This window comes from Doryrhamphus excisus, linkage group LG13, assembly GCF_037039965.1.
Source record: "Doryrhamphus excisus strain RoL-2023G ecotype Guam linkage group LG13, RoL_Dexc_Guam_v1.1, whole genome shotgun sequence".
In the NCBI taxonomy this organism is placed as follows: Eukaryota; Metazoa; Chordata; class Actinopteri; order Syngnathiformes; family Syngnathidae; genus Doryrhamphus; species Doryrhamphus excisus.
In genome coordinates, this window is record NC_136369.1 from 13,329,131 (window position 1) to 13,355,596 (window position 26,466).

The 26,466-nt window shown below is 41.1% G+C and overlaps 1 protein-coding gene across 4 annotated transcripts in view; it reads right to left on the reverse strand.

The window, feature by feature from the left end:
- LOC131139316 (CUB and sushi domain-containing protein 1-like) overlaps positions 1 to 12,958 on the reverse strand; it is a 373,565-nt gene extending 360,607 nt beyond the window's left edge. For 2 of the 4 annotated variants that reach the window (XM_058088813.2, XM_058088812.2), the window contains exon 1: positions 12,428 to 12,958. In XM_058088813.2, coding sequence (XP_057944796.2) covers positions 12,428 to 12,566 — 139 coding nt within the window. In that variant the 5' untranslated portion in view covers positions 12,567 to 12,958. Of the gene's footprint in view, positions 1 to 9,491; positions 9,581 to 9,954; positions 10,265 to 12,427 lie in introns of those variants that run through there. The other 2 variants (XM_078795676.1, XM_058088818.2) reach the window with 2 other exon arrangements.
- Positions 12,959 to 26,466: the final 13,508 nt, after the last annotated feature.

Below are 26,466 nucleotides of genomic sequence, written 5' to 3' on the forward strand. Positions count from 1 at the left end.
TTTGAGGTAAGAGATTAATTTAATTCAGTTTGGAATGAGGCTGTAACATGACAAAATGTAGAAAAAGTGAAGCGCTGTGAATACTTTCCGGATGCACTGTAAGTACAACAAAAAAAACTCATTTGTGGAAAAGGAACGCATTTACGTAAGTTTACACATAAAGGTCATGCATGATAAATGTTGCTATTGATGACATAACATAAGCATATGCTGAAGAGGTTTGGCGGGCCAAATGAAAAGGACTGATGGTCCGCCAATTTCGATCCAAATCAATTACTACGTCGCGTCTGCGGAGTTATTTCTAGAATGTTTGCATTCCTTGTGTTTCTTATCGCGCTGTGACCCCATCTGAAAACAAGTCACTCCAAGTTGACTTTTCCCCAAACACGAGTTAAGAAAGGCAGAAGCATGTGTTATTTAGCCATCACTTGTCAGACACGAGTAAGCATTGTTTAGATGTAATGGTCTGTAAAGGACGCCGTAACATCAATGTGTATACAGCTGAGTGTTCAGGTGTGAGTGAGTGAGATCTGGATGAAAAGACAAAAGATAAAATGTGATTTTTTTTGTGGGCAGTCTCTTACTTTGGCATTTTGATGGTTACGAATAGACCTTGTCTCAAAAAGACATTTTGAGCGTCAGCTGCTTTAAAAGCCTATTACAAGCTTCTTTTTAAAATAATTTTATAATGTTGCTCTTTGCGTAAGATCTCTGTCCTGTGATTGACTGCCGACCAGTCCACAGTGTACCCCTCCTCTTGCCCAATGTCAGCTGGAATAGGCTCCAGCATACCTACAACCCTAGTGAGGATAAGCGCCATAGAAGATGGATGGATGGATGGATGCTCTTTGCATCTTCATCTCTTCCTTAACCTGCGTCTGTTACCTGCCTGCCTGCCTGCCTGCCTGCCTGTCTGTAGCTCTCCATCAATCTCTCCGCCTCTCCTTTCCGGCTGACAGGGTGATAATGCTCAGGTTTTCGACATCAGCGGAGCATAAAAACCTCGAAAGCTTCCAGTTTAACTGACTTTTACTGATTGCTTTTATTCTTTAGGTTTTGCAGTAGTCATTCACTATTTCAACTTGGTGCAATTCACTTTGATTCAACTCTGTGTGGTTTGCATTGGAATGGGAAGATTCGATTTCAGTTTTATCTTTGTTTTGTATGTTGGTAAAAGTGCATGACAATTCAATTCAATGATTGTGATGTCTTGAGTGCACATGTCTGTCTTTTTATAAGGTTTTTTAACCGGTCTGTCACAGGTTTGATAGAACAGAAGTAGCTGAAAATTAAGGAACATTGCCTCTCCTGGCGGTCTAGTGGTTAGTTTGCAGACCTCACAGCTAGGAGACCATGGTTCAATTCCCACCCTCTGTGTGGAGTTTGCATGTTCTCCCCGTGCATGCGTGGGTTTTCTCCGGGTACTCCGGTTTCCTCCCACATTCCGAAAACATGCTAGGTTAATTGGCCACTCCAAATTGTCCATAGGTATGAATGTGAGTGTGAATGGTTGTTTGTCTATATGTGCCCTGTGATTGGCTGGCGACCAGTCCAGGGTGTACCCCGCCTCTTGCCTGAAGACAGCTGGGATAGGCTCCCGCGACCCTCGTGAGGAAAAGCGGTAGAAAATGAATGAATGAATGAATGCCTCTCCTGGTTGCACCTAAGTAGTGCATTCCATTTGGCCTCAATTATGCTTTTTCCTCTTTTCTGACGTACACATGTAGTAAGAATGTTGTAGTCCCATGTTAAACAATGCCAAAGTTTCAGATAATGAGGTTTGTACATTTGGAAGTTTGGGATGGCTCAAAACGCTCGTTTGAAAAGGCGTGGTAAAACCGTTCCTTTGTGATGTCACAGAGGCACTTTGGGAGTGTGACCAATCACAACTCATTCATTATCCTCACGAGGGTCGCGGGGTGCTGGAGCTTATCCCAACTGTCTTCGGGCGAGAGGCGTGGGGTTATTGTGTGTAGCTGCTCTATGGGAGACCACAACTCAAGACAAAGGGTCAAAAAATTTGATTAATAGGTGCCCTTTAATATTTCATTAACCAACTCAATCAATCAATTACCCATGAACCACTTAATTATGATAATGAAACAAATTCTCAACAATTAATTTAATCCGTGCCGAAAAATTTCAACTGAGGATATTTCTTGGAACACACAACACCCCCCCTTCCCCCATTTTGATTGAATTTTGTCTCATTTTCAAAGTAAGTGACTGCAATAAAGTATCCAGTTTAACAACTACAGAGTGCAAAGTACATTTCTTGGCCTGTGAAACCTTAAAACCAATTCCAGAGCCTTCTTGTAAACACAATTAAAAGAGTTTTCCCTCTCGCCTCTCCAAAGTGCGCAAATTCCTCAGTCAGTCACGTAGCCAGTCTGTAACACAAGCAAGCGATTCAATCAGCAAGTCAGTCAATCAACTTAACAAGCAGTCCATCATTTAGCCAGTAAATCTGTTGAAAGTCAGCCAGTCAGACAGGCTGCGGGACTCTGCCTCTTTCCCTTAGGGCTCCGATGCGGTGGAACAGTGTACCATGGGACCTTTACAGCGTAGGTGCTGAGATGTTAGTTTTCACAAGCTAACATATATTAACATCCTCCTGCTTTGTTTCCCTTGTCTCTCTTGCGCCCATCCCATAATACTACTTTGCTTTGTCTACCACACAGTGTTTTTGTTTTTTGTTTTTCTGCTGTGTCCTCACATTGTCGGTGCAAGACTGCTAGCGACCATTACCGATCATTAAAAATGGATAGACTATGAACGAAGCTACTAGAAGAACGATAGCCTGTGGCTTATACATTTATACAGAGACGTACAGTACACACACACACACACACACACACACAATGTGCCAACTAATGCGGGCATGCATTGAAAGGGCCACATTACACCTCCAACAATAAACACTTATTTAAAATGAGCAGAACGTGTTATGTAAGGGTGGAATTAATTCAATTCACCTTATTGGTGATGGAAGAAATGAATAAATTGTTTATTTTATTTCTAATGAGATGTTGTATTGTGTTGTTGAGCAGAATAAGCTTACATGGTAGAGTGGCTGTAGCTAAAATTCCCATACAAACACAGTAAAAGGCAATCAGAGAACGCATTCTAAGAGGCTGTGCATAATATGTAGTACTCCATATCGGTCACTAGATGTCAGTAATGTTACTGTAATGTTTGGTGAAAACGAATAGGCTTTTATTGCAGGTGTGAATTCTTGCACAACAAAGATAATAATCCCTAATAAAAACACAGGCTACAATGCAGGGAAAACTAAAGCGCAACTCTGAACTACTGATGTCACTTCCTGTCCGCCCGTCACTCAGCACACACCACCAGTCCTAGAATGGGTTATTTACTCTTATTTTGTTTGCCATATTCGATAATATGAGTATAAAGGTGACTAAAGTGGTGTTATTTCATATTATACAAGGTCACTAACAGGTTTTCTATGTTGTAACCATAAAAACATTCCATTTATTAATATAGAATCCTACTTTGCAGAAATTCACTTTTCCCAGTCAGGTCTGGAACCAATAAAGTACACTCTAACGGCATTGTCTTAGAGGGCAATGCATCTACTAGTACTTGAACTGCACACACACACACATTTCTCTGCACACAGTCAGGCTGCTGTAATCAAACACCACACACACACACGCACAAATTTGTACTGAACATTCACTTTCAACTTGTAGCACTACATTAATATGACGCACAAATTGTGTAGCAACATCTTGCATGGATGCACTCGGAGCAGAAGATGTGCTTAAAGCTCACGCATGGTGTTTACACACACAAAAGAGCACTCGAGCATCAAACAATTCTAGAACTACTCCGTGCCAACACACACACACACACACACACAAACAGATCCGATCCTGACCCTCAGCACTTTGCCTTTGAAGGCCGAGACAAACACTGACACTGCCTGTCCTTTAAGTGATTCATCTGCTGTCTAAGTTTCACCTTTTCTTACAAAGAACACTAACAACACATTTTGCAGTCCAGTGAAGCAGATAATGTGAGAGACAGCTGCACTAAAATACTGGACAATTCAGGTAAGTGGAGTGCATGGATATTGAATTTTTTTTAAAAAGTCAACGGTTGAGTCTACGGAAGGGCTTTGGATGATGGGAAGTGTTTGTCGATGACGGAGGGCCGCCAAGATAGAGACATAATAGTTGGAAACAATAGCAATCCTCTGCCAACCTGGAGTGTAATAATTACTGTAGCTGCATGTATTTCTGTCTGCGTGTTTCACAGTCTCGCTTTCTTTCTAAAATCACATTAATGGATGAAAGTAATTCTGCTGCTGCTGACTCATTGCTTTGAAATGGAAATAAAACTCATTGCCTCCATATGTGGAGTGGAGACACACACACACACACACACACAAACACACACAGTCTAGGTGTGGTGCAAAAGTGTTGCACACGCGCACACACAGTATGCCCTTAAACCGTGCGGGAAAAGCTGAAATAACACTAATGTGACATTAACAGACATATTAGCCTGCTTAATGTTAGCCCGCTAGCCAGCCATTACCAGACAGCTTACATAAAATGCCACACTAACAAAAAGGCGAAGAAAGACGGCTAAAGTAGCAAAAGTGCTTCATTAACAGACACTGCAACCCTCACGTTAAACTGCACCCGACTCTTAAAAGCTGCAGGGATGATACCACCTCACACACAAGCACAATGCATCTGAAGTGTCTTTGGGCCAAAGCGCTGCTGACTCCCTATCACATCCTAGCAGCTGACCCCCATGCTCTCATTTCTTGATGAGTAACTACCAAATTACTTTTATCTATGTTATTTTAGCTATGCAGCCCGAGGACATGTTACAGTGATAAGGGTATCTTTTAAAGCATCTGACCTCATTGACAATTATGGCATTCATTTGCAAGCTAATGATGCAATATTACACCTTCAACAGCATGCAATTGATACGGTCATGGAGAGAAATATTAGACCACCCTTGTTTCATCAGTTTAGCCCTCCATTTTAATGCCTGGTAAAGGTAAAGGTACATTTGTTTGAACAGATATAATGATAACAAAAATAGCGAGGAGATATCTAGCGACTTCCAAGGCCAAAAATGAGTGTAATGGGTCCCCTTTGAAGAAAAAGATGTTGCACCCGAATGCAAACCTTGTCATGCACAAGTTTCCCGTGGTGGCACAGAAATTGAATACAACCGATCCCATCACGCATTTGAAGAAGGGTTTTCACGCCACCACTGTTTGACAGTGTGATGAACAAAAAGTCAAAGGCTGTAACAGAAAAGAACCAGCTCCTGACACTGGTGAGTAATGTTGGGTTTAAACGTATGATTGGGCACATCGAGCCCCACTATATGATGCCTCTATACACTATACAAGGGAGTATAACTACACACCAGATGCATCAAAAAGTAAAAGTGACTATTTTTCACATACCTACTGCTGTTGTATAAAGTCATCCCTCAAATGGTTCCAGACCCGACTTGCGATAAGTAAATTCCGTGAAGTAGTATTCAATATTAATCAATTTAATATTTACAAAACCTGTTCAGAACTATTAATACAAAAGAAGGACAAAGCAGTAAGGATAAAATATAGCAAAAATGTACCACTTCCACACAGAATGGGAGAACGGCTGACTACATGCAGTGTGAAGGTAATGTAATGTAATGCTATGTCTCATCAATGTATTGAGTCATTATTGATGCCCAGTGACCAGAATACCACATATTTTGCACAACACACTTGGTGTTTAAAATTGTTGAAAAATAAAACAATATGCGCACCTTTGATGGTTGAAGCCCAGTGATACATCCATATATAAACTTTACTTACAGAAAGTGTTTTTGCACTTTATGCAAACAAAATAAACAAGTAAAACAAAAAGATTATTTATTCTCATAAAAATTAACTTGAATGGAAGCGCAAGAAGCAAAGCAAATAGTTATGAAACATATAGTTTGTTTTTTTTTCTCCAATATGCATTCTGTGCTAATTTGTTGTGCTTATGTTTGTTTCATTGGACCCCAAAGTTATTCCAGATGTGGACAAATGTTTACCGTTAAGCTATTTGGATGATAGATCGCAGCCTGAGCGGAAGTCTTAACTCTCTGAGTGCCCTCCTAAGTGTTAAGCATTAGTTATTTGTTTTTCTCTGACCATGCTAATTAATCACCTTAAAGCACAGGCATCAAGTGAAGGTAATGTGTGCTACTTGTTCAAATCTACACAATACAGATGGGGAGCTAATGGAAGGTAGTGATGTAACATTTGCTCCAAGCTAAAGTGGTCTTTAGTGGTGACATGTAAAATGCACATGTACAAAACATACATTATATTTGAATGCGGACCAGTGACTTTGTGTACATATACATATAAAACATTTACACTCAAAACCAAAACTGTATTGCAAAAAGTATTGCGACCATCAAAACTGCAGTGGAAATGATGCTGCCTACTTTATTAAAAATTGGTAAAATATACCATAGCTGTTGATGTTCTGGAACAATTTATCAAATTGAATTTGGATATTAGTTTTCATGGGTATCTTGTTGCCACACCGAGCAATCTTTCATTATGAACGCCAGTCGAGAGGTTCATTTCATGCTTATTTTTAGAGCTGGCTGAGTAATCCTGTGTTATGAAATAACCCTCAGCTCCCACCACAGTGAGGCGTCTGCACCAAAAAGCAACAGAGAAACAGCAACAAAATGTTGTGTTTAAAAAAAAAGGCAGGAATTAAAAGAGAGGCACGGGTCAATTGCAACGACTTTATAGGGTCTTCATGCGTGCTTCCATTTTACAGCTCACCTGGGATCGATCACATTTGGTCAAATGCTAGAATCCACAATTTCCAGTTAACTTGTAAACGACCACAATATAACCCCTCAGGCTACCTTTTACTCTCCCAGGGAAGTTGGAAAACTGCAGTTTAATCAAAAAATGTCAAATGACACAACTGCCATCTTCTAATGTCATATGAAATATACATGCTCTACAATTCCATTTTTATCCTTGTCAGATACACAAGAAAATCAACTGGCTGTCATGTATCATTGACTGCAAACATTAAACATTGATGAATTGATCAACAGATGTGAGGGGGGGGGGCGCGTCTGTTGAGCCTTCTTCAGGTCACCTCGGTGGATTTCTCAGCAAATCTGAAGTATAAAGTCCGAATGGCATTACTTAATTCCAGGCATTACTAGCAGAGCAGCGCAAGATGGAAAAGTCATTTGTGATTAATCATGTCTGCTGAGGAATACATTTTCATTTTCTCCTTCACTTTGTCTGTCCCTCTGCCCCAACATCTCCTACTTGTTCTCGCTCTCTTTGTCTTCTCTCTCTCACACACATACACACACTTGCCCTCTTCTACCATCTCTTCCTACATTATAATCTACTGTATGTAGGCCATGGCTCTTTTAAAACTTCTGACAGAGCACTATCTCATTTGGAAGCCAGCATGAAGCAGCAATATGTCTCAGAGAGCCCTTTGCCATCACAAGCTCCATGTCTCACATGCATATTTGAGATGTAGTTACTGTTCACTTGTTTTATATCAGTGGTATTTGGGAAGTACCTCTTCATCAGATAGAGGTTGGGCTAATCCTCACGGCTCCGAAAATTATGCTAAACTGACCTTTTAATGATGTTCCACTAGCGATATGTGTCCCTAGAGCAGGGGTGTCCATTATGTCGCTCGCATGTGTCAACCGCATCCCAAACGTAATAAATGAACTATATGCATGGTGAAAGCTACGTAGCTATTTTGACTGACAAATAGCACAACTATTGAGGAATTAGGTATAATTAGGTATAATTATCTTAATGTCAAATTATTGATCATCAACTATTGTGACGACCTGTGAACTTTGAAACTGTGAAATACTCATAATATTTATGATTTACTAAAACGTGGCAAGATTTCTTGTTTAGTAGTATTGTAATTCTACATTTGATCAAAGTTACTTGAGATTTGTCAGATCAACACATGCAGATGTTGGAACTGTTCAGTCTGCACGCTTATACCGGGTACCATGAATCATCATGAACAGTAATAACACATCATACATATATTTATGTATAGAGGAGATCCATGTTGTCAATATAGTGGCATGGTCGCCGTATCAGAAAGTAGGGCTGGGTTAAAAGTGAAATTATTATTATCATAGAGTTTGTTTATTTCCAAAAGTTTTTTGTGCCTTTCCAAAGAAAATGGGGCTCACATTCAAAACACCTTATTATCATTTAAATAAAGCTAGTTCATAGATGCATGAAGTATATAATACTATAATACTTTGTGCCAGTATTATTTTCTTCATATTTCTTCTTATTTAATGCATCTTATATAATGCTATTGACATAGTGGTTTATGTACATTTCATTTATTATATCGCTGTCTGAAACACCAATTTGCTGCAAATGAAGAGGTGCTGTCTGCGCATGTTAAGTTTAAATATTGTGATTTATTATTAATTGGTTATGCTAACAAACTTCTAGTAAGGCAGGACTGCACATTCACAGTCACACCCTGGAGCAAAAGTAACCGCACTCTTTCCCTACGACAGCAATACTTTCATGCATGCTCAGTTTTTTCCTCAATGTAACCTACAGTTATTTGGGGGAGTAGTTCTGTTTGATTCCCATGTTTTCTCTGAGTGTTTCCCATGTGTGACATTAGTATGCCAGTGTAACCTAAACACAAGGGACAACATGCAATGTCTTGTTGTTTGGCATTGACTCAATGTCAGCTATTGTCACTCAGCGTATGTGTGTGTTAATCTGTGTGCTGAAGGTCTTGGTCTACATAACCTCATGAGGGTAAATATTTTGAAGCATGGATCGTAAGTGCAAATGCAAAAGTCGCCAGTCAACCACATGGCAAATACTGTACAGGCGAGCATCCATTCACACCTATGGAGGATTGGGCTTTGACAAATTAACCTAACGTGCATGTTTTTGGACAATGGATGGAGGCAGCATTTATCACCACACCAAATTCATTCATTTGGTCGAGTCACTTCGGTCGAGAGGCGGGGTGCACCCTGGACTGGTCACCAGCCAATCACAGGGCACATATAGACAAGCAACCATTCACACTCACATTCATACATATGGACAATTTGGAGTCAACAATTAACCTAGCATGTTTTTGGAATGTGGGAGGAAACCGGAGTACCCGGAGAAAACCCACGCATGCACGGGGAGAACATGCAAACTCCACACAGAGATGACCGAGGGTGGAATTGAACCCAGGTTTCCTAGCTGTGAGGTCTGCACGCTAACCACTAGGGCCGCCTTGCAGCCCACACCAAACATCAACACAACTAGACCAAGTTACAGGAGACCAATGGACGTCAGGGAGTAACAACTACAAAAGTTGTTTAACGCAATCCTCTGTTGTTCACACCAAAAAGAGCAATGGCTAACATTTTCATATGAAATTATGTCTAGCACGTTTTACCTTGATTGAAGTTATTGTTCTTATCTTGTCATTGATCTTTCTGTGAATAAAATACTGAGAAAATGGACCAACTGTCTGGTTATCCAGCATATGCTTGTCTCAAACAGCCATGCGAAATAGTGCAATAAAGAGAATTTATGTCAATTCTCGCCCAACACTAAAAAAAACCAAATTGTCCTTGAATGCACCGTTGGCTGAAAACGAATGAAGCTGCAGATTACAGAAAGGCATTGAAGGCATCAATAGTGATCTTACACAACCGTAATAAAATAGCACAATTAGACACAAGTGAGATGAATTACACCGTCCAAGTGATACATATAAGTGATACGAACGAATATTATGTCGAAAAACACAGCAATAAACAGTTGAATTAAGTATCAAAAAACGATTACTTTGCACAGAAACTCAACATTGCACTCCACTTGGGCAATTGACTAGGCCATGAAAGAGGGAAACTTACATTCTCATGAACGTATAAAGATCGCTGAAGGGAAACGTGAGTGTCCACATGAACAGGAAATGACTTTAATGGCGAGAGAGATTCTCTGGTCCTCTGATGGCTGCCACCTGCAGACTGATGAGGGCGATGATCACACTAACCGGAGGTGAGTGGAGCCACGCCCCATTCAGGAGGAAATCGTTATTGTGGGATGCCGATGCGTTCAGGGTGTTCAGGAATAAGTAAAACATAAAACTTTTGAACAGGCCTTAAAGGAATAGTTTGGATTTTTGGACATGAAGTTTATATTTAGTCCTTTGCTTTTATTTGATCTTTATGTGAGTGTGTAATTTAGGCCACTTTTATCCCACTGTTACAGTTACCTGTCAGCTTAAAGGGGAACTGCACTTTTTTTTGAATACCTATGGACAATTTAGAGCCATGCATGTTTTTGGGATGTGGGAGGAAACCAGAGTACCATGTCATGTATTCCATTGTAACTTGTATGCTTGTGTCAACCATTACAATTACCATAAAAGAAGTGTCAATACACTCACATCTTTATGATGAAAAGCATCACTCCCTGCTTCATTTCTAAAACTACTGCATCCAAGGCTGATGCTCACAGTAGCAGTGCTGCTGCCCTCGTGTGTCTACTTTGTTGACACCTTTTAGTAGTTTTGATCAAATCTGTTTGTTTTCCTCTCTCAGGAACACTCCAATGCCAATCAGTTTGTTTCACTCTTGTCTTCCGGAATCGAGAAATAAGATGACCGTGCTGCTCCATCGCAAAAGAACCAGACCTGGGCTCACGGCACCAAGTGTGGGGTAAGTCACCATTGATGGACTACACTATTGATGCCGATGTCATAAAGCTCCAGCATTTACACTATTAGTAACAGAGACAGATAAATACCCATCACACATTTGAATTGTTTTTAATGATACATTCAAATACATATATTGATCAAATATATTGATAGCTGCAAACTCCTGCAGCCCCCACCCCCATATTTGAATGCCACCAGTACTGATTTTCACAGTTGAAGTTTCTTGACTTTTCATAACATTTTAAGTGACATTTCCACACAATCAATAATTAGTTGTGTCTTGGAATTTAAAGTGCATCATCATCCACATTTAAAAGGCTGCCCACCATCTGGGGTTTGAGGACATACAAAATAAATTATTGCCATCACCACGTCTGTCTTTCCAGATGCCTCTTTCCCCTTTCATTTATTTTAACTCCATCCTTGTGTAACTTAAATAACAAGGAGTGGCGGCACAGCTAGATTGAAATATTTTATCGGTTATGCTGGAAGCTGACGTGTTCATCATGAGGCTTTTCAGTGGAGATACAATGTGCAGAAAAACATGCATGCACAGATTGGAGATAAATCACACATGAATGAAGAGAAGAAGTTACTTGATTTCTAAACAGTTCAAATGCACCATCAAAATAGTGTAGTCAATTCTCTTTGAACCGTGGACATGTAGCGAGGGCCCCCGCAGGTCCAGAAATGAGCCTCTTGTCACCCTTTAGTGCCACCGTAGTTCTCTTAAAGACAAGTCAGGATATGTAGCAAGTCTCATTTGCATACACGTGCAAGGGAAAACTAAATTAGCTTGATAAACAGTGACCCCTAAACAGAATGATGTCAAGTTGGAACTTAAATTCTAGTCCTTGTTTTGTTTTCTTTAAGCTCTTTGGACATTTGCACCAACATTTTGCAACAACCTCTCATATCTCCATAATTAGTCTAATTAAAGATGAATTTTGCAGGTGCAAGGATATCAGGGAGAATAAACGCAGCACAACATACAGCATAAAGTCAATTCACCAAGAAAAGCATCTTATTCTGACAAGTTGGTGCCTGTGTGTGTGTGTTAGAGAGGGAGGGGGTGACAGTGACAGGCATGGGGACAGGAGTGGATGAGCTACAAAAAACAGAGGAGCCATTGATAAACACAACTCAGCTTGCTGCACCAAAAAAGGAGAACGTTAACACTTTCCTCCCTCTCAGCTGCATGCATCCTCGTTGGTCACCAACTTCCCACCAGCGACACAATCACCACCAGCAGCAGCACTGCAGGCCTGCTGACACAAGGTGCACTCACAGAAGCATCTCCACGGCAACCAAGGCAAACTCAGTTATAAGCTTGAGTGAGTGGGAGATTTTTTTGTTTTTTTCCCTAAATGTTTTAATTAGACAGATCTCATCTGTGTGCACATTTGTGGTGACAGCAAACACACCGAAGACTGAAGTCATCCATGATTTATTGTTGAACTACTTGGGTAGATTTGAGGACTAAAAAAAAATGATGGCTGCAAGTTGGGCATTGCGCACATATGCACATGCACGCTATGGTTCCCTTTGGTTAGAAACTCGCTATGCACTAATTTGCACACACACACACACACACACCTCAAGTTAGGCACGATCTCGCTGAGGCTTACGCGCTCGCATACGCACACACTGACTTCTAAACTCACCCCTACAGGAGGAGAAATCCCCGACGAGGAGCCCGGTCAGGAGGAGAAGCCAGAGGTCCCGTCTTAGTCTGGCCATTTTCCTAACGGTCAGCCTCCTCCTCTTCATCATCATCATCATCGACCTCCCCAAATCCATCATGTTGCTGTTAAATAAATCCAAGCTGGCTTCAAGCCTTCCCCCCACCTTGCCGCTCTGCTTGACTGAAGGGAGCGGAGGGGGGTAAGAGATGACGGCCGCCCCCCCTCCTCCTTTTCTTCTTTCGTTGTTATATCTTTTCAATAAATAAAACAAAACACTAAACCAAAAAAAAAAATGACGCCGCCACCCGAGGATCAATCGCGGATATTCCAGGCGCACATGTCTATGATGGAGGAGCTGTGTCGGACTGGCGGCGTGAGATGCAGCGCGCCACTGGTGTGAGATGTCATAGCAGAGGTGGAGGAGGAGGAAGGATGGAGCGACTCAGTGAAGGTGAGGAGAGGAGAGAGATGATGCTCGCTAGGTCCTCACAGCACACTGAGCAGCGACGACTGAGAGGCAGGAGAGAGAGAGAGAGAGGAAAGGGGAGAGGGAGGATAGGAGGGAGGGAGAGAGAGAGAGAGACCTGTAACAGACTTTTATTGGCCTCAGTTTTTGATGAGTGTAAGACTAACATAGTGACGCCAATGCACACAGTAGATCCTCATAAAATGAAAAAATCTAAAATAAATAAAATCTGTTTCACCAAACCTCCATGGATATTGGCACCTTCACACTTCTGATACATTAACAAGAAAAGTATTTCTTTTGGAAAAGTTTCTCCCAAAGAACATGTAAAAAGTCTCATATATTACATAATACACACTGGATCAGGTGGTGGTAGTCTCCGAATCTGAACTTTCCGGGTTTCGGGCAAGATACCGAACCCCAAGTTGCTCTTGATGCTGCGTCATCAGCAGATAAATGTGCTAACAGTGTCAAAGCATTTTGAGTGCCTTGGAGGTGGAAATGCGCTATACAAGTAAAAGAACATTTACCAAAAATATTGATATAACATATTTATATATATATATATATATATATATATAGCATATAGCATATCGCACACACACATTGTCCCAGGAGTCCAGTTCTGGCCGGAATTCCTTCAAAAAGGCCAGGAATACGGTGGGAGACAAATACAATGATTTTTAATGCACGTCATGATAATTCCACCAGAACTGGACTCGCGGGACCAAGTGGGGCAGTAAGTCACTGTTCATGTACTACACTGCTGATGAGGATGTCATACAACTTCATGTCAAAAACTTCTAAGAATCCATTCAATAGTTGCAGCATGCATGTACGAGTACGAATCCCTCACTCACCAGTGGACCTAATAATGCTTACAGTAAAACATACACATAAAGTCTCACCTAAATTGGACAGCGTATGTGACGTGCACATTGTCCGATGACCTCACATTCCCAAAACAACATGATGTCCCCTGGGTCACATACACTCGAAGGACTTTACTTTGTATGGTAGATTGTTTTACTACCCGACAAAGAGGATATAAAATACATAATAATGTGAAAAGGGTATTTCTGATTACGTGAGTGTACTGTAAAAATCACCACAGCAACCCCCCCCAAATACAGTAGTACCTCATTTTTTATTATTAATTTGTTCCAGAAGATTAGACTAAAATACAAAGGTAAGAAAACCAAAGCAATTTTTCCCAAGAGAAATCCAATGAACTCATTTCAAAGTAATCACAGCTTTATATGGCAAAGACAATGTGAAATAATTATAAATGATAAATGAATGGTACATATTGTTGATGTGGGCCTCCCATACATCCTGGCGAGATTGAATCCAATAGTGTTCTCACCTTCTTAATTAAAATACTCTATTTGGCCCCGTTGCAGGTTATTTAGCAGCTGCTTTCACAAAAAATACACAGAAACACAGAAATGTCTTAATGTATGCCTGTGCGTTAACACAAATGACCAGTGCCAGTTTGCAATATTTACCGACTCCCTAGAACACACCAACTCCCAACTTCCCGATCAAAATGCATCACATGTCTGTTTGTGGCCACAGGCTTGTGCACTATGCCCTCCACTGGGGGATGTTGTGTGTATTTCCCTTCAGGAGGTTTGTACAGAAACCTCCTGTGGGAGAAACTAGGTGTCAACATACCTAACAACACTAAACCTTGATTGGCAACCTTCAACAGTCATCTCACATAGACATGCAGTGATAAAAGCACACCGTGTTCCTCTGTTAAAAAACACAGGAAAGTAGGAAAATTATGGGTGCGAAAGGATGGAAAGAGTGCAGACGGGAAAAGTGAAAGGTGACAGGGGAGAAACAGTAGGCTAATGGGGTATATAATGTGGAGGAGCGGAGGGAAGGTGGGAAGAAAGATGTACAGTCTACAAAGAGACAGTGTGGCGAGAAGAACATGGGGAAACATGACAGGAGGGAGTGGGAAGAGCGGATAAAAAATAAGGATGGCTCCTCGAGGGAAGCAAGACTGGAAGTGGTGGAAGGAAGTGGAGGTTATATGATAAGGAAAGAGGCCATATGAATGGCCACAACATTAGGTGGACAGTCATTTAACTGTGTTTGCAATCGTGCCCCTACTATGATGAAGTTATACTCCAGTGCAACCACAACAATAGCAAATATTACTGCATTGATGCAGCACTTGAGCATGTGTACCTAATGATTTGTTTAGTCAGTCAAGATAGGCATGGTGAAAGAATAAAAAGAAAACGCCATGTATGTACATGCTCAACATCGTCATCATCCTTCAGTTACCACATACACACCACTCGCATTTCCACGGTGAGGGCCACGAGCCAGGTATTGATCCACCATCTCTGATGGCATGTGTGGAGGATAACGTTAACTAGATTACAATGCTACGAATACAACATGGAGATTTAGCCCACTGAGCCGTCTGGTGGCGGCGGTGGCAAATGTCAATTGTGATTCCAAACCAGTCTGTTATTAACAGGGATTAACAGCAGGTATAAACTTCCAGTCAATGGGTGTAAATTACAGGCATAATTGTGCTCCATCTTTAACTCACTCTGTGTTAAGGCTAAAGGGTGAATATGCCATCAATGCAGGAAGTATTACATAGGTGTTCATTTTTGAAACCTTCTTCACCCAGATCCTCCTCAACCGTGGCCGTGGAGCATAATTCAAGCTTCACATATCTATACTTTTGCACCACTGGTAACAATGTGTTACACTTTTTGATTCATAACAATACACACATGCTGCTGGAACATGCCAACACTGAATCAGAACTATAATCCTCATTTATCTGCAGGCCTTAAAAACAGCCTGCTGAATCCTCAGGCTGCACGTTTCAGGCTTTACACACCGCAGCAGCTTGCCGTTTATTCTATTATTATTATTACTATCTCATCACGGATTTGTTCTTAATCTGCCGCCATGTTAATCCACAGTGTATTTGTTCCACTTGGCAACTTCCGTCCAATTCCCAATGAGTAGTTAACCATCTCAACTTTGATACCACAGCCTGTGTGTGTGGGGGGGGGGGGTTGAGATATTTTGCAGCATTACTGTGAGTCATCCATCAAGCTGGTTGCTCTTTCTGTACATCGGGCCTGTGTAGTCATCTTATGTATTTTTACTTTTTTTTAAATGTATGTCTTCTAGTGGGAGGCATTGTAAAAGCAAAGAAAAAGAAACCTGTCGTCAAGTGTAAAGGGACAATTACCAGATGGATAAATGGATAGATGGATAGATGGATAGATGGATAGATGGATAGATGGATGGATGGATGGATGGATGGATGGATAGATGGATAGCTGGATAGATGGATGGATGGATAGATGGATAGATGGATAGATGGATAGGATAGATAAATTAGATAGATTAGATAGTTAGATAAGATTGATAGATATCAGCACCATGGAGAGCGTTTTACTTTTGCTAAGTGTAGTTATGCTGCCATCCACTGGTCCTAATGGTCATTGCATGATAAAGCCACTTAAACTGTACAGGTGGAGAGCACATCATAGCAGATAAATGCAAATATGGCAAAAAAACGCACCAATTTAGACGTTTAGATGTTTTTTCTTGTGCTTGGGATTTCAACTTTTCATTTCAGGGAAAACCTTTAAAGTCCTACACAACATCAGAGGTCGAATCGCCGTAATGCCCTGCATGAAAGAGATAAATTGAATACACATTACATATACATAATATACAAAATTATGACATCCAAACAAATCACAGATTGACTACAGAAATGTAGATAATATTGTTTCATCATTTTCTAATACGGTACGGTTGTATTGTTATATCATAGGTTTGGATAGATAAAAAAAAGACAACATGTCCTTGTTCCAGAGCAATGCTAACCTAACCTTACTGCAGAGCGTGGAGGACAAATGACTTCCAGCGATTTGTTTGCATCGACATTAACGGAAAGCAAAAGCATTTTGCAGAGGGGAAAATGCTGCATAACGCTGCAGATCTATTTGTTTTCTCTTTGACCTCATTATGCAAAGACTGAAAGTACACACAGAGCTAAACTGTATGACTTTTTAATGAGAAAAAAGATTGGTGGCATTAATGCCGCAGTGTGAAAGTTTTCCATATGAGTTTTGCCCCTTTACTTTTTTCCCATTTGCATTTCTATTTTTCAACAGATATTCTATCACTCGAAGGTCTACTCCAAAGGTATATTCATTAAAAGTGATCCAGGTAACCTTTTTTTTTTAAGAATGAACATTATATTACCAACATCCCTCAAAAGCCACCATATGGTCATATGGTCATAATGGTCATAATGGTCAGTTTGAACACTCAAATGCGGGGCGACAACTGCCTGTCATTCGTTTTATGACTCGGGCTATTTTCTCAACTGACCAAAACAAATTTAATTCCGCTAAATAAAGTCCAAATAAAATACACAGATGTTCTTATAAGCATTACACAATAATAACATTGCAAAGAAGCCACAGTAATCCATAGATTAGAGCAGCCAAAACCAACATACCTTCATATAGATATGTGTATAATGTAGGCCAACATAACATAATTATACTGGTTGTCATGGCACTGACATTTAGTTATTCAACCATCTAGCTTGCAGCCTGACAGAGCAACAGCGGTTTTAAAATAAAGATTGAAAGCGTTTTCCAGTGAGAATTTAGCAGCTAGCTGTGTGAAATCGCCTTCAAAATTATTATGAGCATTAAGGGCTTGGGGTCTGATTGGACTACATTTTGATACTGACTCCAATGGCTCCATTGACTCCAATTGGTGGAAATATTTAAATGCTCTAACTACTTTATACTTTGTTTGTCTTTTTCTTTCATGACTTTCAATCGTCCAAATTTTTTTATGATAGATTGGAGTATCGGACAGGACATGACCGCCTTGGCATCAGCGTTTACCTCCTCAGATAGCACCACCTACTGGATAAATTGTGTTACAATTCTACTCAAGATGACTCGATTTTTTCCCAACTCACAAAACTGGCATAAAGTCTTGTGTCTGCTTGCCCGCCCACTCAATGAGCACTCTGTTGCAATGGGTGCAAAGGCCTCTTCTACAGGAAACACCAATGTCAAAGACATGTATTGAGACATACTAAAGCAGCTCATGATGCCCTCCTTATGTAAACTGACCTGCAGGGGGGTATTCCAACATGATAAGGACCCAAACACACCTCCAGGATGACCACTGTCTTGCTATAGAAGCCGAAGGTAAAGGTGATGGACCTAACCCACATGGGCCAAACTCAGGCCTGGGGCCTAAATCCAACCCGCGATGCAATTTAATCCGGAAAATAGCATTGAGTTGGTCCGCCTCACGGACAGTATCAAACAAGCTGCTTAGAGCCATTATGGAATTTTGACTTTAAATAAATATTGTATACAGCACAAGAGTCATAAGAGCAGAATAATATAATATAATATAATATAATATAATATAATATAATATAATATAATATAATATAATATAATATAATATAATATAATATAATATAATATAATATAATATAATATAATATAATATAATATAATATAATATAATATAATATAATATAATATAATATAATATAATATAATATAATATAATATAATATAATATAATATAATATATAATAACGCAAACTCTTCCGGGTTACACATTGTGATGTTTTTGTGTTGATGTAAAATACTGTAGCTTTTCCTTGGACATTGAGAGAATGACAAAAGGGTAGTCGATCAACAATGTCAACAATGTCCACTTTGGCCTACAACCTAAAGTAGGCTTGGTTTGTTTTGGTCCCCTTTGTGTTTAAGTTTGACACCCTTAACCTGAACCCTATTATTTTGGATACATTTACACTGTTATCCAAGCTCTATGACTACAAAATCAAAATGTGCATCAAAGTGTCATTTCTGGGCGGCGCGGTGGTCGAGTGGTTAGTGCGCAGACCTCACAGCTCGGAGACCAGGGTTCAATTCCACCCTTGGCCATCTCTGTGTGGAGTTTGCATGTTCTCCTCGTGCATGCGTGGGTTTTCTCCGGGTACTCCGGTTTCCTCCCACATTCCAAAAACATGCTAGGTTAATTGGCGACTCCATAGGAATGAATGTGAATGGTTGTTTGTCTATATGTGCCCTGTGATTGGCTGGCTACCAACCCAAGGTGTACCCCGCCTCTCGCCCAAAGACAGCTGGGATAGGCTCCAGCACCCCCCGTGACCCTGGTGAGAAAAAGCAGTAGAAAATGAATGAATGAAAATTTCTCTAACATTGTCCCATAAAAATATAAAAAAATGAGCAGATATGGGAGGGGTATACTCACATTTGTGACATACTATAGGCAGATAGATAGGTACAACTATTTTTTTGTTCTTAAATCTCTATGCGTGGTGCTGATATTTGATCTGACTGAAGTCGACTCAGCTCAGAGACTTAATTGACTCAATTTGAGTTGTCACAGGTCAAGAACATTGGCACATTTTAATGAGCACAGGTCTCAAGGTGAGTGGGATAAAACAAGTTTTAAGAAATCTCGTGCAAAAAAAAAGAGTAAAATGTACGAGACTGAATCAGAGACGTCCTCTGATGAAAACACGAGGCCCGTCTGGAGGTGAATTATCTTCTTTGTGGAGTGTATATAAGTGTATTTTCTCTCTGTGTGTTTGTCTCTCTGGGATCTAATAGAGAACACACCTGTTCTCCTTTGAGAGCTGAAAGTCAGACATGATGAAAAAAAAGAAAGAAGGGCAGAGACGATATAAGAGACAAGGGAGGCAACAGAACACAAGACGGAAGGGTTCGGGAACATGAAACGGTGAAAAATGTGGCAGGATGATCAGGGCTTAGGCAAAAAGGAGAAGGTAGGAACAGAACACGCATCTCTCACTATCAATTGTGCAATGCTGGTTTTTGATTAATTTCTAAAGGTAAATGATCTTTTACTGTGAAAGTGTTGTCTTGTTTGATTGCTTATGTTTCCTCCTTGTGATAAAACCCAGTCAAGGGTCAAGACCAGTGACAGAACCTTTTAAAAAAAAATGCAGAGAGTCAAACAAACGCAATAAAACAAGAAGATAAAATAAGAACACCAACGTGAAGCAAATGTTAAAAATGCAGAGAAAAAAATGAAGAATTAAAAAAGATGCCAAGCTGTAAGTTAAGGGCAAAATACAGTTCTTCTCCAGTCCTGTAGGTGGCGGTAATGACTTTTTCTTTCCATCATGCCTAATATACCAGTATGCAGTATTCCTCATGAGGGTCGCGGGGGTGCTGGAGCCTATCCCAGCTGTCTTCGGACGAGAGGCGGGGTACACCCTGGACTGGTGGCCAGCCAATCACAGGGCACATATAGACAAACAACCATTCACACTCACATTCATACCTATGGACCATTTGGAGTCACCAATTAACCTAGCATGTTTTTGGAATGTGGGAGGAAACCGGAGTACCCGGAGAAAACCCACGCATGCACGGGGAGAACATGCAAACTCCACACAGAGATGGCTGAGGGTGGATAATTCATTTATGAATTCCAATATATCCATTTTCCTGTTTTCTGTTATGGGGGGACTTAAAAGTGAAAGCACGTCTTTTCTGGCATCCTGCTGTCTCGGGAGACAATGGTAGTGCCCCGGTAGGTCAATAATCAAGTTTTTGTTGAGAGCAGCATCTGAGGTGACTCAGCAGTCTGATTCTGACATGGCAGACTCTGCCACAGATGTGGCACACCAAGACCTGGCTCTTTTGTCTCAGTTTTCTACATCTTCTCTTGCTTTCCAGCTGGAGGTCCGTCTTCTCCTCACCCCTAACCTTTCACAAGGGGTCGGTGTACACTCAGCTCCCAAGCACACTGAGAGCATCATGGAGCTCTACGCATCCAGAGGAGCGATGGCGCCAGTGTGACATGGCTCAATCTAAAACGTAAATGTTTCTTAATCTTCATTAAATCACTATTCATTACACTGAAGCCTCATTAGGGCTCGGCCACTTAGCTGTCGGTGTGTGAAAACGTGTGATGGATGAATGTTGCATGATAAATTAAACAAGAGTCGTAACTGCAAGATAAAAGGTGATAGCTGGAGGCGAGTCGGGATGTCGTTATTATCCTGTCTAGACTTTAGTACTAGGCGCCGGCCTCGCAATACTAAAATTAGTTTTATTTTGATGAAGTAATGGCCAATTTAAGATGAACAAATTAAGTTTATTTGAAGTTCATAACTGAAGAAACAGGGTTAGCCCCTCAAAGCTGAAGCACTTGGGAGGTTTTCTTCTATTGTGTGGTGTTTTGTTGATGTTGTGTTGTGTTGTGTTGACACACACACCTGAACTAAACTTGATAGACGTAACAGAACAGGTGTGGGTGATCATAGCAAAGCAGGAAGTAAGTGCAAAATAAGAGGATCCAAACAGAAACTGAAGCCCAAAAAGAGAACATAAACTGTCATGCCGGAACCTACACAGGGCGTGACAGAGATGCGCGCAGACCTCACAACTAGGAGACCAGGGTTCAATTCCACCCTGGGCTATCTTTGTGTGGAGTTTGCATGTTCTCCCCGTGCATGCGTGGGTTTTCTCCGGGTACTCCGGTTTCCTCCCACATTCCAAAAACATGCTAGGTTAATTGGTGACTCCAAATTGTCCATAGGTATGAATGTGAGTGTGACTGGTTGTTTGTCTATATGTGCCCTGTGATTGGCTGGCGACCAGTCCAGGGTGTACCCCGCCTCTCGCCCGAAGACAGCTGGGATAGGCTCCAGCACCCTCACGACCCTCGTGAGGATAAGCGGTAGAAAACGAATGAATCTATTTTACACAATACACATAATTTCCTAATAAACCACTTGGGAGCCGAAAGAGCTGGTTCTTTTTAGTGAGCCAAGCCAAAAGAACCGACTCTCAAAAATGACATGTAATTTCCATCACGTCCCTTATGATTCAATAAAAAAAAAGCTTCCAGATGAAAACTGTCTGTTCTGTTCTTCGACTTTCTTTTCTTCCAGCTAGCAATAAAATGAGTCCATAGTGACTTATCAACCTTGGAGACACTGGCTGATTTTAAATCCGACATAAACTCCCTAATTAGCTGAGGGGAGGAATTACTATCAGGTATAAAGCTGGTGCTCCCTGTTGAATTATTCTTGCACCCTGTAGGTTTTACTTTCTATTTTGCTTTATTGGTGCCAAGCAGGGGGGGGCACTATGACTAAAATTTCCATGCATTTTTCAACAGAGGATTGCTGGTGTTTAGTACTTTAGTCAAAAACTGTTTGAAAGTCTATTCCTTTATCCTTCAGAAATATGCAGTGTGTTTTAACGTCTCATCAGCACAAGGTGCACAGAGCTTAGGATGAAGAAAGGACGGGACAAAAACTGCGTTGTTCATTGTTTTGTGTGTTTTCTATGAACACATACGTATACCACACGCGTATTAAAACGTATTAAAAATTATTAAAGAATTCATGTTCTGAAAAGTTGTCATTTATTTCCAAGTAGATCCCTGCAGTCCAGCCCTCACCACGACCGACTCGAACGAGCGACCACATCTCATTGATGGGTGGTGACGTTCGTTGCCGCTTGTTATTAATTTTCAACTGAACCTAGTATACGCAACAGTGCGATTATTGCGAGTCTCTGCCCAGCCAAGCGACACGTGAAATCTGTGCATTTTAAAATTTATGCTTGTGAATGTCATCATGGCTTATGAATCGTGATTCGATCCCAGAAAGTTGAAAAATGTTGATGTTTCATGGATGTTGACTAGACAAGGACCAATCAGCCCGAGTTGTATTGACCGACCGACACGATGCTAGGCTCTCGTAGGTAAAAAAGGGGGGGGAAAGAATACTTGCTGTGTCCGATCTCCTGAAGTTATATGATATATTTCTAAAAAAGGAAGTAATTAAATAAATGCCAGAGTAAATATACCAGGTAAGTTTACATGAATTGACACAGATATGTATGTGTATTTATCTTCAATATTAGTACAATCCGATACTAGCAAGAGTACTCCATCTGCTCTGGCAATCTGGCACAGGCAATCAAAACCGTGGGAGATTTGTAATTCGCTCTGCACTTCAATTTTTTTTTTTTATTCTTCAGTTAAAGATTCATACTTTAAAATTTGTACAAGATGTCGTTTTAAACTAATGTTATGCAGCTCCAGATTATTTTGTTTTAGTTAGCAGAGGGGGTAAAATTGCTCTTTTGAAAGTATAGATTAGTGACCCCTGCTCTGGACAGACTCATCACTGTCCAAGATGAGCCCAATGAGGGTGGTATCGTATGCAAACTCGATCGGTTTGACAAACTGAAAAGGGAGAAAAGCAAAGTACCCGGTGCTGGGGGCATCCGGTGTTGATAGCCAAAGTGTCTAAGGCAGGCAGTCTCCCCCAGCCAGACATATTCTGCATTCAGTCTGTCAGGAAGTCAGTAATCCACCTGCAGATGGAGCTGGGACAGTTTGTCCTGGAGCAGAGCAGGGAGGATGATGTTGTGGGCCAAGATGAAATCCGCTACCAAGATCCTGACATAAGTTCCGGGGGAGTCCAGATACTGAATGATGAAGTGGATTTGCCTCATTATATCAATATTCATTCATTCATTCATTCATTCATTCATTTTCTACCGCTTATCCTCACGAGGGTCGCGGGGGGTGCTGGAGCCTATCCCAGCTGTTTTCGGGCGAGAGGCGGGGTACACCCTGGACTAGTGACCAGCCAATCACAGGGCACATATAGACAAACAACCATTCACACTCACATTCATACCTATGGACAATTTGGAGTGGCCAATTAACCTAGCATGTTTTTGGAATGTGGGAGGAAACCGGAGTACCCGGAGAAAACCCACGCATGCACGGGGAGAACATGCAAACTCCACACAGAGATGGCCGAAGGTGGAATTGAACTCGGGTCTCCTAGCTGTGAGGCATGTGTGCTAACGATTCCTCCACCGTGCAGCCTAAAATAGAAATATAATTCTTAAATATTATCAGCTAATATATATCTTTTAAAAAATGTGATAAAGTGAGGCCACAAAATTCTAAGCGGGGACAAAATGAAAAAAGAAAGAAGCTGTGATGTTTCAGGGAAAAGGAGCCGTATTAGAAGACAATAGAACAAACTGGAAAAAAACATCCCAGAAAAAGCTCTGGTTTAAAAAAGCAATCCAGGATGAAGAAGAGGGAATCAGGAAGGTGTAGAACAAAGCGTCTAAAAGAAGTTCATGAGAGAAGTAAACCCTACAAAACAAGTACCATGGCTCCCTGCGTTAAAAAGCCAAGACTCTCTGGGGAGGATCCTCAAGAGGGACAAAGTGTGAACCGGATTTACTGACAACGACACGGTTTTAGGGGGGAAGGGATGGAGAAAGATGCAAATTGGGATGCTATATGAAAGCAAAAAGGGAAGTGCAGCGGGAACGAGAAGGGAAGGGATGTGTAGGTTGATGTGCGTGCCTGTGCGTGTGTTTGGGGTAATGATGGCGGTAAGCGCTTGATGGGAAAATGTGGTTAATGTTGTCAAGATAAGGAGGCAAGGAGTGGCACCAAGGAGCTTTTTACATGAAGACGTGGCTTTTAATGTGGAGCGGGAGGTGCTCGATGAAGGAGAAGAGGATGATGGAGGAAATGAAGGGAAAGGATGTGTTGTGGGGGGGGTATATTGTTTGAGGTGAAGAGCCGAGAGTATGAGCACACACAACGTGCTATTGACTGAAGGCTTTCCCTGTTAATTGCATATTCGCCGTGAATGCATTTCCAATAGCTGAGCGGAATGAGAATACCTTTCACTCAGGGAAATGAAGGAAAGCGGACATGCAGGAGTAAACCTTTCAGGACACTTTGAGGAAAACATATGGCAACTTTCATAGGGATTTGTACAAAAGAACAAATAAATGAATTATGCTAATGACAGGAATAAACCGAATCATATTTATTCAACCTAAAAGCAGTTTTCGGCTCTGCAATATGTTCCCTTACTACCCCGAAAATGAACCGAACTGTGAAGATCTGACTTGTGAGCTGCTTTTTTGTGCAAAACCTCTTCTAATTTTGGCCATGCTAGCATCTTTCCCTCATCAAAGCTTACTATTTGCTATTTACAGTGCATACGCTATGGCCTTGTGCTAGTATTTGAGAACAGGACACATGTAGTCAAACAACCATTCACACTCACATTCATTGGAGTCAACTCCGTGCGGCAAGGTGGATCTCAACACCCGCCTCTTGGTCCCAAGGTCGAGGTGCGGTGCACCTGTTTTTGAACGTTTCTCCTCCTTAAATGGACAAAAATAAGTGTGTAAGATGGAAGTCTTCTGCATACAATATTTGTATTTTTATTTGTTTTATATGAAAAGTGTATTTATTGGAGAATTAAGCATAGCCCAAATAGTGAGGACAATACATGGGTCATATTGATGCACTCGTAATCTTGACATAAATCAAATCAACTTTATTTGTATAGCACTTTTCCTGCAAAGACATGCAACACAACGTGCTTTACAGAATTAAAACAATTACCACAATTAAAAGGAAAAAACAAAGAAACAAAAGAAAGCCCCTCCTTCCCACCCTCCATACTAGACACACACACACACACAATCACACACAGTAGGGAGACATGGCATGGCACTGAGGATCAAGGAAACGCCACCTTTGGGGCCGTCCACACTGGGAGGAGCCGCAGGCCGTGCCATCGGGGGACCAGCACCCAGGCCCCCCGACTCCGACAGACCCAGCCGGCCGGGTCGAAGGGACCCAAGGATGGCACCCCCTCAGCAGACCCGACACAGCCCCCAGTGTGGAGGACCCCCCACGAGGAAACACTGGAGTTAAAAGCTGAAGACTAAGAGCATAAAATAGGACTAAAAAGATAAAAACATAAGAAAAGTTTAAAAATATTAGTTAAAAGCCTGATTAAAAAGGTGTGTCTCCATGGACAGGCAGAAAGCATGTTTTGTTTGTGTTTTGTATATAAATCCACACAAGCTCTTTATCTATTTGACCTCAATTGCACTTTGTTGGACAACCATTTAGTGACGGCGACAAGATGAATGTGTGATTTTGTTTTTACCAGTGTTGACGCGCCCGGCATGTGATGTTTGGGATGAATTATTTTATTTGCATGATGAGATCATCACGATGCAGCGCAGACGAATTTACCCAAACTATCAAGCCTCAGCTGAACCAAATAGACTCAATGGGATGGATTTCAACATGCAGATAGCAACCCAGATCACGATCCTTCCCTCTCCTTTGGATTTGCTCAAGAGGAAGTGAAGTTCAACCCGATAAAAATGTTTGACCCTGCAGTTGAAGTTGATGAAACTCAATCAAAGCGTATGTGACCCAGCAGTAATGGCTGTTTGAAATGATTTGACCCTTATTAAAAGAGCCTCTGACCAAAATTGTGAGTGCATGCTGTTCTGTGTCTGGCTGTTTTTAGTTCAATCAGCTTCCGCCACCTTTCTATTATGGCGGCACGGCATACACACAGCACACACACTTACACTGTTTATGCAAAAACACACAACAATGCCCTCTTTAATCTTGC